The 18,060-nt window shown below is 48.6% G+C and overlaps 1 protein-coding gene across 1 annotated transcript; it reads left to right on the top strand.

Annotated features, from left to right (window-relative positions):
* The first annotated feature begins 5,748 nt into the window (after positions 1–5,748).
* On the top strand, positions 5,749–8,064 carry LOC145348608 (uncharacterized). Its single transcript, XM_080196784.1, has 3 exons — positions 5,749–6,383; positions 6,629–6,785; positions 6,881–8,064. The coding sequence occupies exons 1-3, from the start codon at positions 6,006–6,008 to the stop codon at positions 8,062–8,064; spliced, it is 1,719 nt and encodes a 572-aa protein (XP_080052910.1). The 5' UTR covers positions 5,749–6,005.
* The last annotated feature ends 9,996 nt before the right edge of the window (positions 8,065–18,060 follow it).

Here is an 18,060-nt window from a genome sequence, read left to right as displayed (position 1 = left end):
GAGCGGGCAGTGGAGTTAGGTGGGTGCAGAGTGAGTGCTGCAAGGGTTTGGCTCACAGGGCTTAGGCGAGAGCAGGCTCAGGCAAGGTGAGTTACTGGTCCAATTTTTCCATCTGTGTCCATAATTCTAAGGGTGGTCAAATAAGTGGCAGGGTCCTTGGGGAGACGCGTCAGCTGCGTTAGGTGCAATATGTGGGAGTTCCTGGAGACACCGCGTCTCCCGAAAGTCCACATTTGCACCAAATGTGTGGAGTTGCAGCATTTGAGGGCCCGGGTTAGGCAATTAGAGCTGAGGCTGGAGGATTTATTTTTAGTCAGGGACAATGAGGCAATAATGAATAGGAACCACAGTTATGAGGAGATCCCAGACCCTGGGGGGGGGGGGGGGGGGGGGGGGGGCGGGGGCGGTGGGGGGGGTGATGAGTGGGTTACAGTTAGGAAGGGGAAAAAGGAGTAATGGTTCAAAGGCTATCCCAGAGGTAGTCTCCCAAGATATTAGGGGTAAGGCGACAACTGGGGTGGAAAGGGCAAGCGAGGAAGACCAGAATGCCTCAGAGGGAAGGAAGGGGGCTGGATGTGAGATAGTGGTGGGGGATGGGAGGGTTAAAGGAATTGATAGGCGGTTCTGAGGGCAAAAGCGGGACTCCAGGATGGTGGTCTGCCTCCCTGGAGCAGGGGTACAGGATATGTCGGAGAGGGTAGAGGGAATCTTGAAGGGCCAAGGGACCCAGGCAGATGTAATTATACACGTAGGAGAGAAGGACGTAGGAAGGAAGAGTAGGGGGGATGTACGTAGGCAGTTCAGGGAGTTGGGGGCCAGGCTGAAGTGCAGGGCCTCCAGGGTGGCGTTCTCTGGGCTGCTGCCAGTGCCCAGTAATAGCAGGGATAAGAATAATGAGATCCTACAGCTGAATGCATGGCTGGGGGATTGGTGCAGGACAGAGGGTTTTAGTTTTGTAGACCATTGGGAAATCTTTGTGAGGGAAGGGCACTTGTACAAGTGGGATGGGGAGCATTTAAATGGGAAGGGGACACATATTTTAGCTGGGAGGTTAGCTGGAGTGTTTCAGCAGGGTTTAAACTAATATGGAGGGGGGGTGGGGAGGAGACAGATAGCTCAGTAGGCACTGGGAGTGGGAGTGAGTTGGAGGTCAGGGTAAGTCTAGATGAGAGGAAAATCTCCCAGGAGAAGTAGGATCCGAGTGGGCCTGAGGGTCTTCAGTGCATCTGCTTTAATGCGAGGAATATGACGGGTAAGACGGATGAACTTAAGGCCTTAATGTTCACGAGGAATTTAGATGTGGTGGCAGTGACAGAGACATGGTTAAAGGAAGGGCAGGACTGGCAGCTAAATATTCCTGGGTATAAGTGTTTTAGGCATGACAGGGGAGGGCTGAAAAGAGGAGGAGTGGCCCACTTAGTTAGGAAGCACATCACAGCGGTGCAGAATGAGGATAACATAGAGGGGTTGGGAATTGAGTCTCTGTGGGTGGAGTTGAGGAATAGGAACGGGGCCATTACTATGCTAGGAGTGTACTACAGGCCGCCCGACAGCCCGCGGGCAGTGGAAGAAGGTATATGTAGAGACATTTTGGATAAGTGTAGGAAGAACAGGATTGTTGTAGTGGGAGATTTTAATCTCCCTGGGGTGGATTGGAAGGTGCCTAGAGCCGGGAGTTCGGATGGGGAGGAATTTGTAAGATGTGTATTGGAAGGGTCCTTGGAGCAGTATGGAGATAGCCCAACTACAGAGGGGGCTATACTGGATTTAGTACTGGGCAATGAGCCGGGTCAGGTGGTTGAGGTTGCAGTAGGTGAGCATGTGGCTAATAGTGACCACAACTCCGTCTACTTTAGGATACGAATGGAAAAAGATGAGTGCTGTCCTAAGGGGAGGATGCTAAATTGGGGGAAGGCTAGATACAGCCGGATTAGGCAGGAGCTGAGGGATACAGACTGGGATAGGCTGTTGGAGGGCAAGTCCACGTGAGGCATGTGGGAGTCTTTCAAGGGAAAACTGAAATGGGTGCAGGAAAGGCATGTGCCGGTTAGAAGAAAGGATGGGAAAGGTAGGATTAGAGAGCCGTGGATTACTAGAGATATAGAGGACCTGGTCAGGAAGAAATGAAAGGCGTATGTCAGGTCTAAGCAACTGGGAAAGGAGAGAGCGTTGGAGGAGTACAGAGAGAGTAGGAGGGATCTCAAAAGGGGAGTTAGGAGGGCAAAAAGGGGGCTTTGGCAGGTAGGATTAAGGAAAATCCAAAGGCGTTTTACTCCTATGTTAGGAGCAGAAGGATGGCTAGGGGAAAAATAGTCCCCTCAGGGACAGACAGGGGAAATTGTGCTTAGAGTCTGAGGAAATGGGGAGATCCTGAATGAATACTTTGCGTTGGTATTCACGAAGGAGAGGGTATTCACGGTCATCGAGGAAGCAGTAGACCAATTGAAGGAACTATTGATTACAAGGGAAGAAGTGTTAGGGCTTTTAGGTAGCATTAAAACTGATAAATCTCCAGGGCCTGATGGCATTTACCCTAGGCTTCTTAGAGAGGCAAGAGATGAGATGCTGGGCCTCTGATGCAAATCTTTGTCTCTTCTTTGGACACAGGTGAGGTCCCAGGAGGACCGGAGGATAGCGAATGTGGTACCATTGTTTAAAAAGGATAGGAGGGATAACCTGGGTAACTATAGGCCGGTGAGTTTGATGTCAGTGGTAGGCAAGTTGATGGAGAGGATTCTTAGGGATAGGATGTATGAGCACTTAGAGCGTTGTGATCTGATTAAGGATACGCAGCATGGCTTTGTAAAGGGGAAGTCTTCCCTTACGAATCTGGTAGAATTTTTTGAGGAGGTGACAAAAGCGGTCGACGAAGGACGAGCCGTTGATGTCGTCTATACAGATTTCAGTAAGGCGTTTGACAAAGTCCCTCATGGTAGGTTGGTAGAAAAGATTAAGGCTCATGGGATACGAGGCCAGGTATCTGGATGGGTTGAGAACTGGCTTGCTAAGAGGAGTCATAGAGTAGTAGTGGAGGGGTCCTTTTCTAGTTAGAGGTCTGTCACTAGTGGTGTGCCGCAGGGCTCAGTACTGGGACCTCTTCTCTTTGTAGTGTATATAAATGACTTGGAACAGGGAGTAAGAGGTGTGATCAGCAAATTTGCTGATGACACCAAGATGGCTGGATTGGTGGGCAGTGAGGAGCAGTGTCTGACAATACTACGGGATATTGATAGGCTGGTATATTGGGCAGATATATGGCAAATGGAGTTTAATCCATTTAAATGTGAGGTGATGCATTTTGGCCGGAATAATGTAGGGGGGAGTTTTATGATAAAGGGTAAGGCCATAAAGAGTATAGAAACGCAGCGAGACCTGGGGATGCAAGTGCACAAGTCTTTGAAGGTGGCAGTACAAGTGGAGAAGGCTGTGAAGAAAGCCTATGTTATGTTAGCCTTTATAGGAAGGGGTATAGAATATAAGAGCTGGAGTCTAAAGTTGCAGTTGTATAGAACGTTGGTTAGGCCGCATTTGGAGTACTGCGTCCAGTTCTGGTCGCGTTACTACCAGAAGGATGTGGAGACTCTGGAGAGAGTGCAGAGGAGGTTTACCAGGATGTTGCCTGATATGGAAGGACTGGGTTATGAGGAAAGATTGAACAAATTGGGGCTGTTTTCCCTTGAAAGACGGCGACTGAGGGGGGATCTAATAGAGGTATATCAGATTATGAAGGGTATAGATAGAGTAAACAGAGGTAAGCTATTTCCTATGTTAGAGGCACACAGTACGAGGAGCCATGGGCTTAAGGTGAGGGGGGAGAGGTATAACACAGATATCAGAGGGAGGTTTTTCACACAGAGGGTAGTGGGGGTATGGAATGCTCTGCCAAGTAAGGTGGTGGAGGCAGGCGCGCTGGAGTTGTTTAAGAGTAACTTAGACAGGCACATGAGTGGGTTGGAGATGGGAGGATATAGGAGATTGTTTTAAATAAAGGTTCATTAGCATTGGGATGTCACTGGTAATGTAAAAGGACATGGTATGATAAGCATGTTTTTTCTCTTTTAATTCACAGGTTTTAAGTTGGTCTGCGTTGTTGTCCAATGAGGGGCACGCACGGGATGGGTTGTACTTGGGCTGCTCTTGAAATGTTCAAGATTGGCCTAGTGCTTCACGTCGTGAGTGTGTGCTTAAACTGGACCAGATGCTGGGCGACACGACAGCTCAGTGACTATCCTGTTTGCTGTGCAGACACATGGATTTGGGCCAGTGTCTGTGGGAGTTTGCGCATTCTCCCCGTGCTTGCGTGGGTTTTCTCCGGGTGCTCTGATTTCCTCCCACACCCCAAAGATGTGCTATTAGGCTGATTGGAAGTAAGAAATTGTCCCTAAATCAGTTTCCCTCAATGTGGATTGCCATAAAACAATAGATAAGGGTCATGGGTGGAGGGGGGGACTGGTAATGTTAAAATGGCGGCTTGGGCTCGTTGGGCCCAAGGGCCAGTTTCCCGGGCTGTTTTTGTTCTTTAAACAGGGAATGGTTGAGGGAGAGAGAGAGAGAGATAAACAGGGAATGGTTGAGGGAGAGAGAGAGAGAAACAGGGAATGGCTGAGGGAGAGAGAGAGATAAACAGGGAATGGTTGAGGGAGAGAGAGAGAAACAGGGAATGGCTGAGGGAGAGAGAGAGGTAAACAGGGAATGGCTGATGGAGAGAGAGAGAGAGAAACAGGGAATGGTTCAGGGGGGAAGAGAGAGAGAAATGGAATGGTTCAGGGAGAGAAACAGGGAATGATTCAGGGAGAGAAAGAAAAAAGGAACGGTTCAGGGAGAGAGAGAAATAAACAGGGAATGGTTCAGGATCAGAGACTTCCTAAACCACTTCCTAAACCATTCCCTGTTCCCCTCTCTCTCCCTGAACCATTCCCTATTCCCTGTTCCTCTCTCTCCCTGAACCATTCCCTATTCCCTGTTCCTCCCTCTCCCTGAACCATTCCCTATTCCCTGTTCCTCTCTCTCCCTGAACCATTCCCTATTCCCTGTTCCTCTCTCTCCCTGAACCATTCCCTATTCCCTGTTCCTCTCTCTCCCTGAACCATTCCCTGTTCCTCTCTCTCCCTGAACCATTCCCAGTTACCTGTTCCTCTCTCTCCCTGAACCATTCCCTGTTCCTCTCTCTCCCTGAACCATTCCCCATTCCCTGTTCCTCTCTCTCCCTGAACCATTCCCTATTCCCTGTTCCTCTCTCTCCCTGAACCATTCCCAGTTCCCTGTTCCTCTCTCTCCCTGAACCATTCCCTATTCCCTGTTCCTCTCTCTCCCTGAACCATTCCCCATTCCCTGTTCCTCTCTCTCCCTGAACCATTCCCTATTCCCTGTTCCTCTCTCTCCCTGAACCATTCCCTATTCCCTGTTCCTCCCTCTCCCTGAACCATTCCCTGTTCCTCTCTCTCCCTGAACTATTCTCTCTGTTTCTCGCTTCTATTTCTCTCTGGGCTGAACGCGCTGTCAATCAAGACCAAACCTACGATCGAGTTTTCTATTGGCTGCTGCAATCTGATTGACGTAAACGTGCACGAGTCACCGGCGGTACCATGGAAACCCCACCCTGAAGTTCACGCGCTTCGGCCGATGTCCCTCCCGCCCGCGAGGCGGGACCCGCGGAGAATGGCACAGCGCGCATGCGCAGGCTTTGGACCACGGCGAGAAACCGACCGGGAACGGCGCTGCTTTCGACGCATGCGCTGGTCTCCCTGTTGGGCGCGAGCGGAAGCGGATTGTGTGAAGACTGAGAAAGTGTTTGAACATTGATCATTGCAGACTAAATATGGACAATTAAGAGGATTATAACACCGATTTTATTTGTTGTTGTTTAAAACAGAGATTGTTCTGGAGCAAATGGCAATTTTACCCGCAGTATAGGGTGAGATTTTCCCAAACGGCGGGAAAACGGGAGTACTCCGCGCCAGTATTTTCGGCGAGCTCGGCACCGTGATGGCTCCACACTTCGTGCAATGAAAGAGCCTCCATGCGAATCACGCTCTTATGGTGTCTCCAGGCGTGTGAATCGCCCAAAGTGGCTGCAGGTGTATGCTGTTAACAACGGGGAGCTGAATTTAAACACAAGCAGTGCCTACAGTGCCAGTCATGCCAGGAAGATGGCACCCAGAAGAGCAGCCCCCCGTTTTACTGAGAGCGAGCTGGGCCGTCTGCTAGATGCAGTGGAGGAGAGGAGGGCGATAATTTACTCCCGGGATGGTCGTCGACCCAGGGGTCAGGCCAGCAATGTGGCATGGGAAGCGGTTGCAGCGGCAGTCAATGCCCGTGCACTGACCCAGAGGACTAGTGCCCAGTGCCGAAAAAAAATGAATGACCTCATTAGGGCAGCAAGGGTGAGTATCCATCCGGTCCCAGCATTGGTCCCATTAATGTGTCTTAAATGCTCATGTCGATTCACCCCCTGACAGCTGTGGCCTCCCAGCACATGCCTGTAATGTCTCTGGCACTATCTTTCGCAAACCTTGTCTGCTGAGGCATGGTGCCAATAGCTGCCACCCAATTGTCTCTACCCTGGTACCCCTGACACCCTGCTCTCTCCCAGCCATCAGGCATTCAATCCCCCCTTTTGTCTCTGCAGGAGAAGATGGCCCATAATCGCCGAGAGCGGGAGAAGATCGGAGGTGGGGTCCCTGAGCTGCGTCTCCTCACTGAATTCGAGGAATGTGCTCTGGAGCTTTCGGGCGAGGCTGAGGATATAGCTGGGACAGATAGCCAGGTCGACGTGCAGAACGGAAGTAAGGAGCCACACCTTTATTCACAATCTTTCTCAAGTAAACTGCAATCTGCCGAGGTACTAATTCCTCTTTGCATTGAACCACGTGTCTTGTAGGAAACGATCACAATGAGGCTGGACCGTCAGGGGTTGTGACCCCCCTCAGTGCAGCCCCAGCTGAGACATCGGAGGGAAGCTCCGAACATTCTTTGGAGGAAAGCACTGAAGAAAGTTTCGAGGAAACCACCCAACCGTCGCCAAAGGCATCACTCACAGAATCTACCAGCGCAGTTACGGTCACCATGGTGGGACATGTAAGCGGTGAGACTCCTGGGTCACTTTCTGGTGCGCACAGCACAACTGCACATCTGCATCACGTGGAAATGGGAAGGTCCAAGAATTCCGGCACACAGAGGTCTGCTGGAACCAAGGAAACGGCTGGCCCCCAGCCAGGTGCTGGATTGCTGGGATCAGTTCTCCCGAAACTGTTTGAAATGCAGTCACAGAGCCAGAGGTTGCAGGAGGGCATGTCAGTGACATTCCAACAACTGCAAGACCTCTTGGAGGAGTCCCACAGCCTTCAGGTGCAGGAGGTAGTGCCGGCATTGCGTGGTACCCAGGCCAACATTGCAAGGGTAGCTTCTGCAGTGGAAAGCCTGGGGCAGGAAATGGTTGCCATGGGTGGCAAAGTCCAAGGCATGGCTGAGTCACTGAGGAGCATGGTTGAGGGTCCTGGGAGCATGCTCGAGTCACAGAGGGTCATGGTTGCAGGCTTTGAGAGCTTGTCCCAGTCACAGCGGGCCATGGCTGAAGGGCTCCAAAGCTTGGCCCAGTCTCAGAGGGCGCTAGCTGAGGGAATCCAGAGCTTGTCCCAATCTCAGAGGGCTACTGCTGAGGGGATCCAGAGCTTGGTCCCGACCCAGAGGGCCATCGCTGAGGGCTTGCACACCATGGGGTTGACACAGTTGGGTTTCCAAGACTGGCAGAGCCAAGTAATGCAGAGACCGCTAGAGCTCACTCCAGCCACCCTTCCGTCTCATAGAGTGTCTCACGGGCCCAATGGCAGCCCAAGATACGAGGGAGCACTGGATCCCATGCTGGGGCCTTCCACACGGGATACTCTGGTCGTCACCAGGACTTCCGAATCCCACCTTCCTGACACAGGTGCATCTCTCAGGCAGCGGGCAGAACATGGCGGCACAGCTCCTTCTGTGACACCCGAAACTCGGCCAGGGCCTTCCAGGTCCCGACCTTCCAGGGGACGCCCTCCAAGGGCAACACGGGGTGTGGAACACAGCTGACTGTCTCCACCTCTGAAGTGCATCTTGGGGATTCACTTAGATGTAGTGATAGGCCATGAAAGATTAGGCTGTTGGATCACCAAGAGGGCAAGGGTGAAGGCACTAGTTAGGGTTTTGATAATTATCAATTTCCAAATTCACAAATAAATGTTATTGCCCCCTACAACTGTGACTAATCTGTCTATGATCTGCCTCCCACAGTGATTTCTGATTTGTGAGCGTAGCGGCTCAGAGTGTCGTGGTGCACGAGAGGCACTTCGATCCACCGAACCCACTTCCCAGCCTCTGTACCAGACCCATGACCACCATTCGACTCCAAGCAATCAATCAAAAACACATTAGGGTAAGAGGGCAACAGCCCGACTTCTTCCCTGGGCATCCCTGACATGAGCTGCTCTGCTCTGGTCCCAGTCGGCCCCCCCCGACCGGTTCCAGTAATGGGAACCATGTAGGCCCACAGTGACAGCTTGGAATGGCATCCTCAGCAGTCACTGGACCCTCAGTGTACCCCATCCCCTCCCCCCTTGGGTGTTGGACCGCATAGTGGCGCCTCTGACTTTCATTCAAATGTGGGCCTCTGTGCCAATACGCAGTCACAGAAAACATAGGAATCAGACTTGTGATCCAGCAGGGCAGCATCACTGCATGTCACATAGTGAGTTGGAATCACCCTCCTTCATGGCCCTGCTTACGTGGCTAACCCAGCATGGGCAGCACGGTAGCACAGTGGTTAGCACTACTGCTTCACAGCTTCAGGGACCTGGGTTCGATTCCCGGGTTGGGTCACTGTCTGTGTGGAGTTTGCACATTCTCCTCGTGTCTGTGTGGGTTTCCTCCGGGTGCTCTGGTTTCCTCCCACAGTCGAAAGATGTGTGGGTTAGGTTGATTGCCCATGCTAAAATTGCCCCTTCGTGTCCTGAGATGCGTAGGTTAGAGGGATTAGTGATTAAAATATGTAGGGACAGTGGGGTAGGGCCTAGGTGGGATTGTGGTCAGTGTGGACTCAATGGGCCAAATGGCCTCTTTCTGTACTGTATGGTTTCTCTGATTCTATGATCATCCTGATGTGATGCCAATGGGACCCATAGCGGAGGAAGGGATGGGTGTAGGGAAGTGGGGGAGGGTTTGTTGGGATGATGTGGGAGCGGGGAGGGGGAGTTGGAACTGCTAGCTGCTTGATCCCACATCTTCAATCGGTGCTCCAGAGCCTTCACCACCCTCCGCCTCCCCCACCCCACCCTTTCCATCCACCAGCCCCTCCTCAGCTTTGTCCTTCACGTGCTCCTGGTTCTTTTCTCCCTCTGCCACCCCGGGGCCTCTGGTTCCCATCCTCCTCCATGAAGTCGTCCGCTGTTGCGCCAGGATGTGGAGTGCACAATAGACCACAATGATGCAGGAGGCCCTCAGAGGTTTGTGCTGGAGAGTCCGGCTAGAACAGCCTGGCCGTGGAATTGCATCTACACTAGATCAATGCACCACAGACATTAAAGGGTGGAATCCCCTCCAGTTAATGAAGAGCACTCCTTGATCGTACATGCTGTCATTAGCCCTCTGCACATGGGGCATCCTGACGATTGTGGTGAATCCTACAACCTGGACTTCCTGTTGGGCCTGGCTTCATCAAAGTTGGTGATGTGATGACCAGGCCTATAGGGCTTCCATGACTTCATGGACGCACTTGTATACTGAGAATTGGGAGATGCTGCAGAGGCCTCAACTGGAGGCCTGGAATAGGCTTGGGTGACATAGAAGCTGAGGACCACCACGACCTTCACAGCCACTGGGAGTGGAGGGTCACCCTGCCCCATGAGGTGCGCAGGGATGGCAGAGGTATCATGAATTTGATTGAGTTTTTTGAAGGGGTAACCAAGAAAGTAGATGAGGACTGTGCCATCGATGTTGTCTACGTGGACTTCAGGAAGAGCTTTGACAAGATATTGCATGGTTGGTTGTTGCATAAAGTTAAATCTCATGGGATCCAGGTTGAGGTAGCCAATTGGATACAAAATTGGCTTGTTAACAAAAGACAGTGGGGTAATTATAGAGGACGGTTTTTTCAAACTGGAGGCCTGTCTCTAGCAGTGTGCCTCAGGAATTGGTGCTGGGTTCTCTTATTTGTTGTTTATGTTAATGATTTGGATGAGAATTTAGGAAGCATGGTTAGTAAGTTTACAGATGACACCAAGATTGGTGGCAAAGGGGACAATGAAGAAGGATATCTGGGATTGCAATGAGATCTAGATCAATTGGGCCAATGAGCTGATGGAGTTTAATTCAGATAAATGCGAGGTGATGCATTTTGGTAGATTGAACCAGAGCAGGACTTGATCAGTTCATGGTAGGGCCTGGGAATGGTCCGGGGAGTGGGGGAGATAGAATGGAGGATGGAATCAGTGAGATCAGATGGTGAGTTACTTGGTATCAGTGGAGTGACTGAGATTGGTTATTGTGCAGCCAAAATGAATGGAATGAGGGAGACCAGACAGTAAAGCATTGAGTAAGGGACACCAGAGAGCATATAATCCAGGTGAAAGGAGCCAGTGAGATCAGTCACTGTGTATCCGGGAGAGATGGAACCAGTGAGATCAGACTGTGTAACACAGGGCGGAGGGAGCCAGTGAAATTAGATAGTGTGTAACCTAGGGATAAAGGAGCCTGTGAGATCAGATGGTGTTTCCTGTGAAGGATGGAGCCAGTGAGACCAGATGATCTGATTGGCACAGCAGATAAACTCAGGGTAGATGGGACTGGGATATTATAGCTATTACTAAATCGTAGCTAAGGGAGGGACAGGACTGGCAGCTCAATATTCCAGTGTATGGATGCAGTAAAAAAAGAGGAGGGGTAGTTGCATTTTTGATTCGGGAAAGCATCACAGCAGTACTGAAAGGGGGTATTTCTGAGGGTTCACCCAATGAGTCTATATGGATAGAACTGAGAAATAAAAAGGGGAAGATCACTTTGTACTATAGGCCCCCAAATAGCAGTAAATTGAGGAGCAAATATGTAAGGTGATTACAGATAGCTCAAAAAAAGAGGGTAGTAGTAGTAGGGAACTTTAATTTTCGCAACATTGACTAGAACAGTCGTAGTGTTGGGGTCTTGGATGGAGAGAAATTTGTTGAGTATATTCAGGAGCAATTTCTCATTCAGTATATGGATGCCCAACTAGAGAGGAGACAAAACTTGATTTCCTCTTGGGAAATAAGGAAGGCGGACGACAAGTGTTACTGAGGGATCACTTTAGGACCAGTGACCATAATTCCATTAGTTTTAAGATTATTTTTGTTGCAGTTCAGTAAAGGAGGGACGAGTTCTGCTTCTTCATAAACTATCTTTTATACTTTGAGTCAACTCCTCATGCAATTCTCTCCAACACCCAGTGCCACCTGTACCCTCTTTCTACATCCCAGTGACTTCTATTAAATGATTAACATCCAATTTGCAATTTAAGTGGAAGGTAACAGAAGGGTACAAAAAAGATTTACCAGGATGTTGCCTGGTATGGAGGGCAATTGCTAAGAGGAGAGGTTGGAGAAACTTGGCTTGTTATCACTGGAACGGCAAATGATAGAGGTCTACAAGATTATGAGAGGCGTGGACAGAGTGGATAGTTAGAAGCTTTTTCCCAGGGTGGAAAAGTCAAAACTAGGGGCACAGGTTTAAGGTGCGAGGGGCAAGGTTTAAAGGAGATGTATGAGGCAGACTTTTTACACAGAGTAGTGGGTGCCTGGAACTCGTTGCCGGAGAGATAGTGGAAGTGGATACAGTAGTGACTTTCAAGGGGTGTCTTGATAAATACATGAATAGGATGGGAATAGAGGGATATAGTCCCCAAAAGGGTAGGGGGTTTTAGTGGGTTGGGCAGCATGGTTGGGTCAGGCTTGGGGGGCTGAAGGGCCTGTTCCTGTACTGTAATTTTCTTTGTTCTTTGTAATTGTAAACTCATTCCTAACGAAGGTAGCTATGCATGATGAAAGGTCTGGCCCAGGAGTTAAAATTCTAAATAATCACAAGACCAATTTTGATGGTATTAGACAGGAACTTCCAAAAGTTGACTGGGGGACTCTTGGCAGGCAAAGGGACGTCTGGTAAGTGGGAGGCTTTCAAAAGCGTTAACCAGGGTTTAGGGGTAAGCACATTCTTTAGAATGAAGGTCAAGACTGGTAGAAGTACGAAACCCAAGGTTGACTTGGGATATTGAGGCCCTGGTCAAGAAGAAGGAGGCTTATGACATAGGTAGCTGGGATCAGGTGGATCCCTTGAAGAGTATAAAGGGTATATGGGTAGAGCTAAAAGAGAAATCAGGCGGGTAAAAAGGGGACACACGATTGCTTTGGCAGATAATGCAAAGGGAATCCAAAGAGCTTCTACAAATACATAAAAGTAACTAGGGAGCATGTAGGGCCTCTTAAGTACCAACAAAGTCATCTATGAGTGATAGGTGAGAGCCTAAATGAATATTTCTCATCAGTATTTACTGTTGAGAAAGGCATGCATGTTAGGGAACTTGAGGGAAATAAATAGTAATGTTTTGAAGAGTGTACACATTACAGAGAAGGAGATGCTTGAAGTCTTAAAGCGCATCAAGCTAAATAAATCCCCGGATTTGATGAAATATATCACAAGACTTTATGGGAGGCTAGGGAGGAAATTGTGGGCCCCCTATCAGAGATATATGAATCATTGACAGCCACAAGTGAGGGGCCTGAAGGTTGGAGGGTGGCAAATGTTGTGCCCTTGTTTCAGAAGGCTGCAGAGAAGAGATTGGGAACTATAGGCCGGTGAGCCTAAAATCTATAGTGGGTAAGTTGATGGAAGGTATTCTGAGAGATAGGATCCACAAGCATTTAGAAAGGCAAGGATTGATTAGGGATAGTCAGCATGGCTTTGTGAGTGGAAAATCATGTCTCAAATTTGATCGAGATTTTTGAAGCGGTAACCATGAAGATAGAGGAGAGTAGTGCAGTTGACATTATCTACATGAACTTTAGCAAGGCCTTTGACAAGGTACTGCATCTTGGATGCTACATAAGGTTAAATTTCACGGGATCCAGGGTGAGGTAGCCAATTGACCTGACGACAGAAGACGGTGGTTATAGAGGGTTTTTTGTTTCAAACTGGAGGCCTGTGAGCAGTGGTGTTCCTCAAGGATTGATGCTGGGTCCACTGCTATTTGTCATTTATATTAATAACTTGAATGAGAATTTAGGAAGCAGTCTAGAAGTTTGAAGGTGACACCACGATTGGTGGCATAGTGGACAGTGAAGAAGATCATCTAGGATTGCAACAGAATCTTGGTCAGGGGTGGCACAGTGGTTAGCATTGCTGCCTCACACCGCCAGGGACCTGGGTTGGACACTGGTTTTGGTCACTGTCTGTGCAGAGGTTGCACATTCTCCCTGTGTCTGTGTGGATTTCCTCCAGGTGCTCCAGTTTCCTCCCAGAGCCCAAAGGTGTGCAGGTTAAGTTCATTGGCCAAGTTAAATTCTCCCTCAGTGTTCCCGAACAGGCGCCAAAGAATGGCGACTAGGGGATTTTCACAGTAATTTCATTACAGTGTGAATGTGAGCCTATTTGTGACTAATAAATAAACTTTAATTGGGCCAGCAGGCTGATGAATGGCAGGTGGAGTTTAAATGCAAGGTAATGCACTTTGGAGATCGATCCAGGGCAAGACTTATTCTGTTTTTGTAACTCTCCCCAACTCCCTACCAATAACTAAAGGGCACAGGTTCATAGCTCCTTGAAAGTGGAGTCACTGGTGGATAAGGTGGTGAAGAAGGCATTCAGCATGTTGGATTTCATTGGTCAAAACATTGAAGTGGATGTGCCGGCGTTGGACTGGGGTAAACACAGTAAAAAGTCTGACAACACCAGGTTTTAGTCCAACCGATTTATTTGATAGTAAACGCACAAGCTTTCGGGTTAGTCCCTTCGTCAGGTGAATGGAGAGTTCTGGCCTCAGACAGAGCATATAAAGCACAGACAGTTTACAGATTGCTGATTAGAATGCGAATCTTTACACCAAACCTGCTGTTCAAGTCTTGAAGTGGCCGACAATGTGAGTGGAAGGAGCACTGATCACAGGTTAAAGAGATGTGTATTGTCTCCAGACAGTACAGTGAGTGAGGATTTGCAAACCCAGGCAAGTGTTGGGGGTTACAGATAGTGCGACATGAACCCAAGATCTCTGTTGAGACCGTCCTCGTGTGTGGAACTTGGCTATCAGTCTCTACTCAGCGACTCTGCGCTGTCGTGTGTTGTGAAGGCCGCCTTGGAGAATGCTTACCCGAAGGTCAGAGGCTGAATGCCCGTGACCACTGAAGTGTTCGCCAACAGGAAGGGAACAGTCTTGCCTGGTGATTGTCGAGCGATGTTCATTCATCCGTTGTCGTAGCGTCTGCATGGTCTCCCCAATGTACCATGCTTCGAGACATCCTTTCTTGTAACGTATCAGGTAGACAATGTTGGCCGAGTTGCAAGAGTATTTACCGTGTACCTGGTGGATGGTATTCTCACGTGTGATGATGGTATCCGTGTCGATGATCCGGCATGTCTTGCAGAGGTTGCTGTGGCAAGGTTGTGTGGTGTTGTGGTCACTGTTCTCCTCAGTCTTCAGGAGAACAGTGACAGAATGCAGAGTAGCATTAAAATGGTGATAGACTGGAAAGTATTGTACTAAGGGGTCTGGATGTCCTTGTATACCAGTCACTCAAAACAAGCAATGATTATCTGTTGTGTGATAAGTGAATCAAATTTGGTCTACATTTGTCATTCTTTGCCAGAAAAGGATAGACTTTCTCATTACCATTGACCAGAGACTGAAAAGGACCAATGGCAAAGTCGCACAACGGTTAACACTGCTGCCTCACAGCACCAGTGATATAGTTTCAACTCCAGCCTCTGGTCATTGTCTGTGTGGTGTTTGCACGTTCTCCATGTGTCTGAGTTTCCTTCAGGTGCTCTAGTTTCCTCCCACAGTCCAAATGAATCCCGCCACCACCAACAAACAGGGACAGGCATGTGTACCATTTACGAGAGGTCTCATCTCACTGATATCATTCCCCACAGATTACACATTGGTTGATCTCACTGGCTCCATTCTCCCCAGGTTAACCATTATCCCATCAACAGATCCCATCCTCCCTGAGTCGCACATTGTGATCTCATTGGCTCTACCCTCCATGGATTGGACACTGTCCAATCTAACTGGCTCCATCCTCCCTGCATTACATATTGTCCTATCTCATTGCCCCCATCCTCACTGGATTGGACACTTCAATCTCACTGGATCCATCTTCCGTTGGTTACCCACTAATTGATCTCACTGGTCCATCCTATGGGTTACACAACGTCCAATCTCACTGGCTCTAAACTCCCTGGGTTACACACTGTCTGATCTCTCTGACTCCATTGCCCTGGGTTTCCTCAATCAACCTCAATTACATTGTATCTGCCTCAAAACTCAGCAGATTACTCTGTACCCAATCTTGCTGGCTCCATCCTCCCTGCAAACTGTTCGATCTCACTGACTCCATCATTCCTGGGTTACACACAGCACGATCCAATGCTCGCCATTCTCCCTGGGTTACACACACTGTGCTCTGACTAGAACATGGAATAGAACAGTGCAGGCTCTAATCCTTCTAATTTGCACATGTTTAGACACTAATGGAAATTTAGCATGGAAAATCCACCTAACCTGCCGGGTTACACAATTATTCATCTCCATGACTCCATCCACCTCAGGTTGTCCATAGTTAAACTCCCTAGAAGCTTTTTTCCTAGTGATTGACTCTTCCAGGGGCCATAAGTTTAAGGTGTGAGGGGCAAGGTTTAAAGGAGATGTATAAGGCAAATTTTTTTAAACAGAAGGTAGTGGGTGCCAGGAACTTGTTGCCGGAGAAGGTAGTGGAAGCAGATACAATAGTGACTTTTTAAGTAGTGTCTGAACAATTACGTGAATAGGATGGCAATAGAGGGATATGGTCCCCTGTAGGGTAAACGATTTTAGTTCAGTTGGGCAACATGGTCAGTGCAGGCTTGGAGGCCGATGACAGTGTATAGCCTGGGAGGTTGGAGTCAATGAGCTCAGGCAGTGTTACATCCCGGGAGGATGCAGCCAGTGAGATCAGTCAGTGTTACATCCTGGGATGATGGAGTCACTGTGATCAAACCATATGAATTTCACCAGGGGGATAGATCCAGAAATTAGACAGTGAAATCTGGAGAGAGTGGAACCAGTGAGATCAGATTGTATGTATTTCAGCAGGAGCTGTGACCAGCGGTGTGCCTTAGGGTCAGTGCTGGGTCCAGTGTTATTTATTATTTACATCAATGATTTGGATGAGAATTCAGGAGGCATGGTTAGTAAGTTTGCAGATGACACCAAGATTGGTAGCATAGTGGACAATGAAGAAAGTTATCTCAGATTGCAACGGGATCTTGATCATTCGGGCAGATCAAGTTTAATTTAGATAAATGAGAGGTGATGCATTTGGTAGGGAAATGGGGAGAGTTACAGAACAAAGAGATTTAGGGATATAGATTCATAGCTCCTTGAAAGTAGATTCACAAATGGACAGTGGTGAAGAAGGCATTCAGCATGCTTGGTTTCATTGGTCAGAACATTGAATACAGGAGTTGGGACGTCTTGTTGAAGTTGGACAAGACATTGGTAAAGCCTCACTTGGAATACTGTGTTCAGTTCTGGTCACCTATTATAGAACAGATATTATTAAACTAGAAAGAGTGCAGAAGAGGATGCTACTGGGGCTTGATGGATTGAGTTATAAGGAGAGGCTGGATAGATAGGGATTTTTTTCTATGGACCGTAAAAGGCTGAGGGGTGATCTTGTAGAGGTCAATGAAATAATGAGGGGCACAGATCAGCTAGATAATATTTTTTCCCAAAGGTAGCGGAGTCTAAAACTAGAGGGCTTGGGTTTAAGATGAGAGGGGAGAGATACAAAAGTGTCCAGAGGGGCAATTTTTTCACACTGGGAGTAGAGAGTGTCTGGAACAAGCTACCAGAAGTAGTAGTAGAGACAGGTACAATTTTGTCTCATTAAAAGCAGTTGGATAGTTACATGGGTACGAAGAATAAAGAAAACTACAGTACAGGAACAGGCCCTTCGGCCCTCCAAGCCTGCACCAACCATGCCTCTCAGCTGAACTAAAACCCCCTAACCTTCTGGAGACCTTGTCCCTCTATTCACATCCTATTCGTGTATTTGTCCAGATCCAATGTCACTGAACACATTGACGAAGGAAGAGCGGTGGATGTGGTTTATATGGACTTCAGCCAGGTCCCCTAAGGCTTATTGAGTTCAACAAGGCCCCAAGGCTTATTGAGCAAATGAGGGGGCATGGGATCCAAGGCAAAGTTGCTTTGTGGATCCAGAACTGGCTTGTCTGCAGAAGGCAGAGAGTGGTTGTAGATAGGTCTCTTTCTGCATGGAGGTCGGTCACCAGTGGAGTGTCCCAGGGATCTGTTCTGGGACCCTTGCTGTTTGTGATTTTTACAAATGACCTGGATGAGGATGTGGAGGGATGGGTTGGTAAGTTTGCTGATGACATGAAGGTCAGAGATGTTGTGGATAGTTTGGACAGTTGTCAGAAGTTGGAGCCTGACATAGGGTGCAAGACTGGGCGGAGAAGTGGCAGATGGACTTCAACCTGGATAAATGTGTAGTGGTACATTTTGGCAGGTCAAATGGGATGAAGGAATTTAATATTAAGGGTAAGACTCTTAGCAGTGTGGAAGATCAGAAGGATCTTGGGGTCCGGGTTCATAGGACTCTCAAATCGGCTTCGCAGGTAGAGGATGTGGTTAAGAAGGTGTATGGTGTACTGGCCTTCATCAATCGAGAGATTGCGTTTAGGAGTCAGGAGATAATGCTGCAGCTGTATAAGACCCTGGTCAGAATCCACTTGGACTATTGTGCTCAGTTCTGGTCACCTCATTACAGGAAGGATGTGGAAGCCACTTGA

This window comes from Carcharhinus amblyrhynchos, chromosome 9 (assembly GCF_965287045.1).
Source record: "Carcharhinus amblyrhynchos chromosome 9, sCarAmb.v2.hapA, whole genome shotgun sequence".
In the NCBI taxonomy this organism is placed as follows: domain Eukaryota; kingdom Metazoa; phylum Chordata; class Chondrichthyes; order Carcharhiniformes; family Carcharhinidae; genus Carcharhinus; species Carcharhinus amblyrhynchos.
This window is presented reverse-complemented; position numbering and strand designations above follow the sequence as displayed.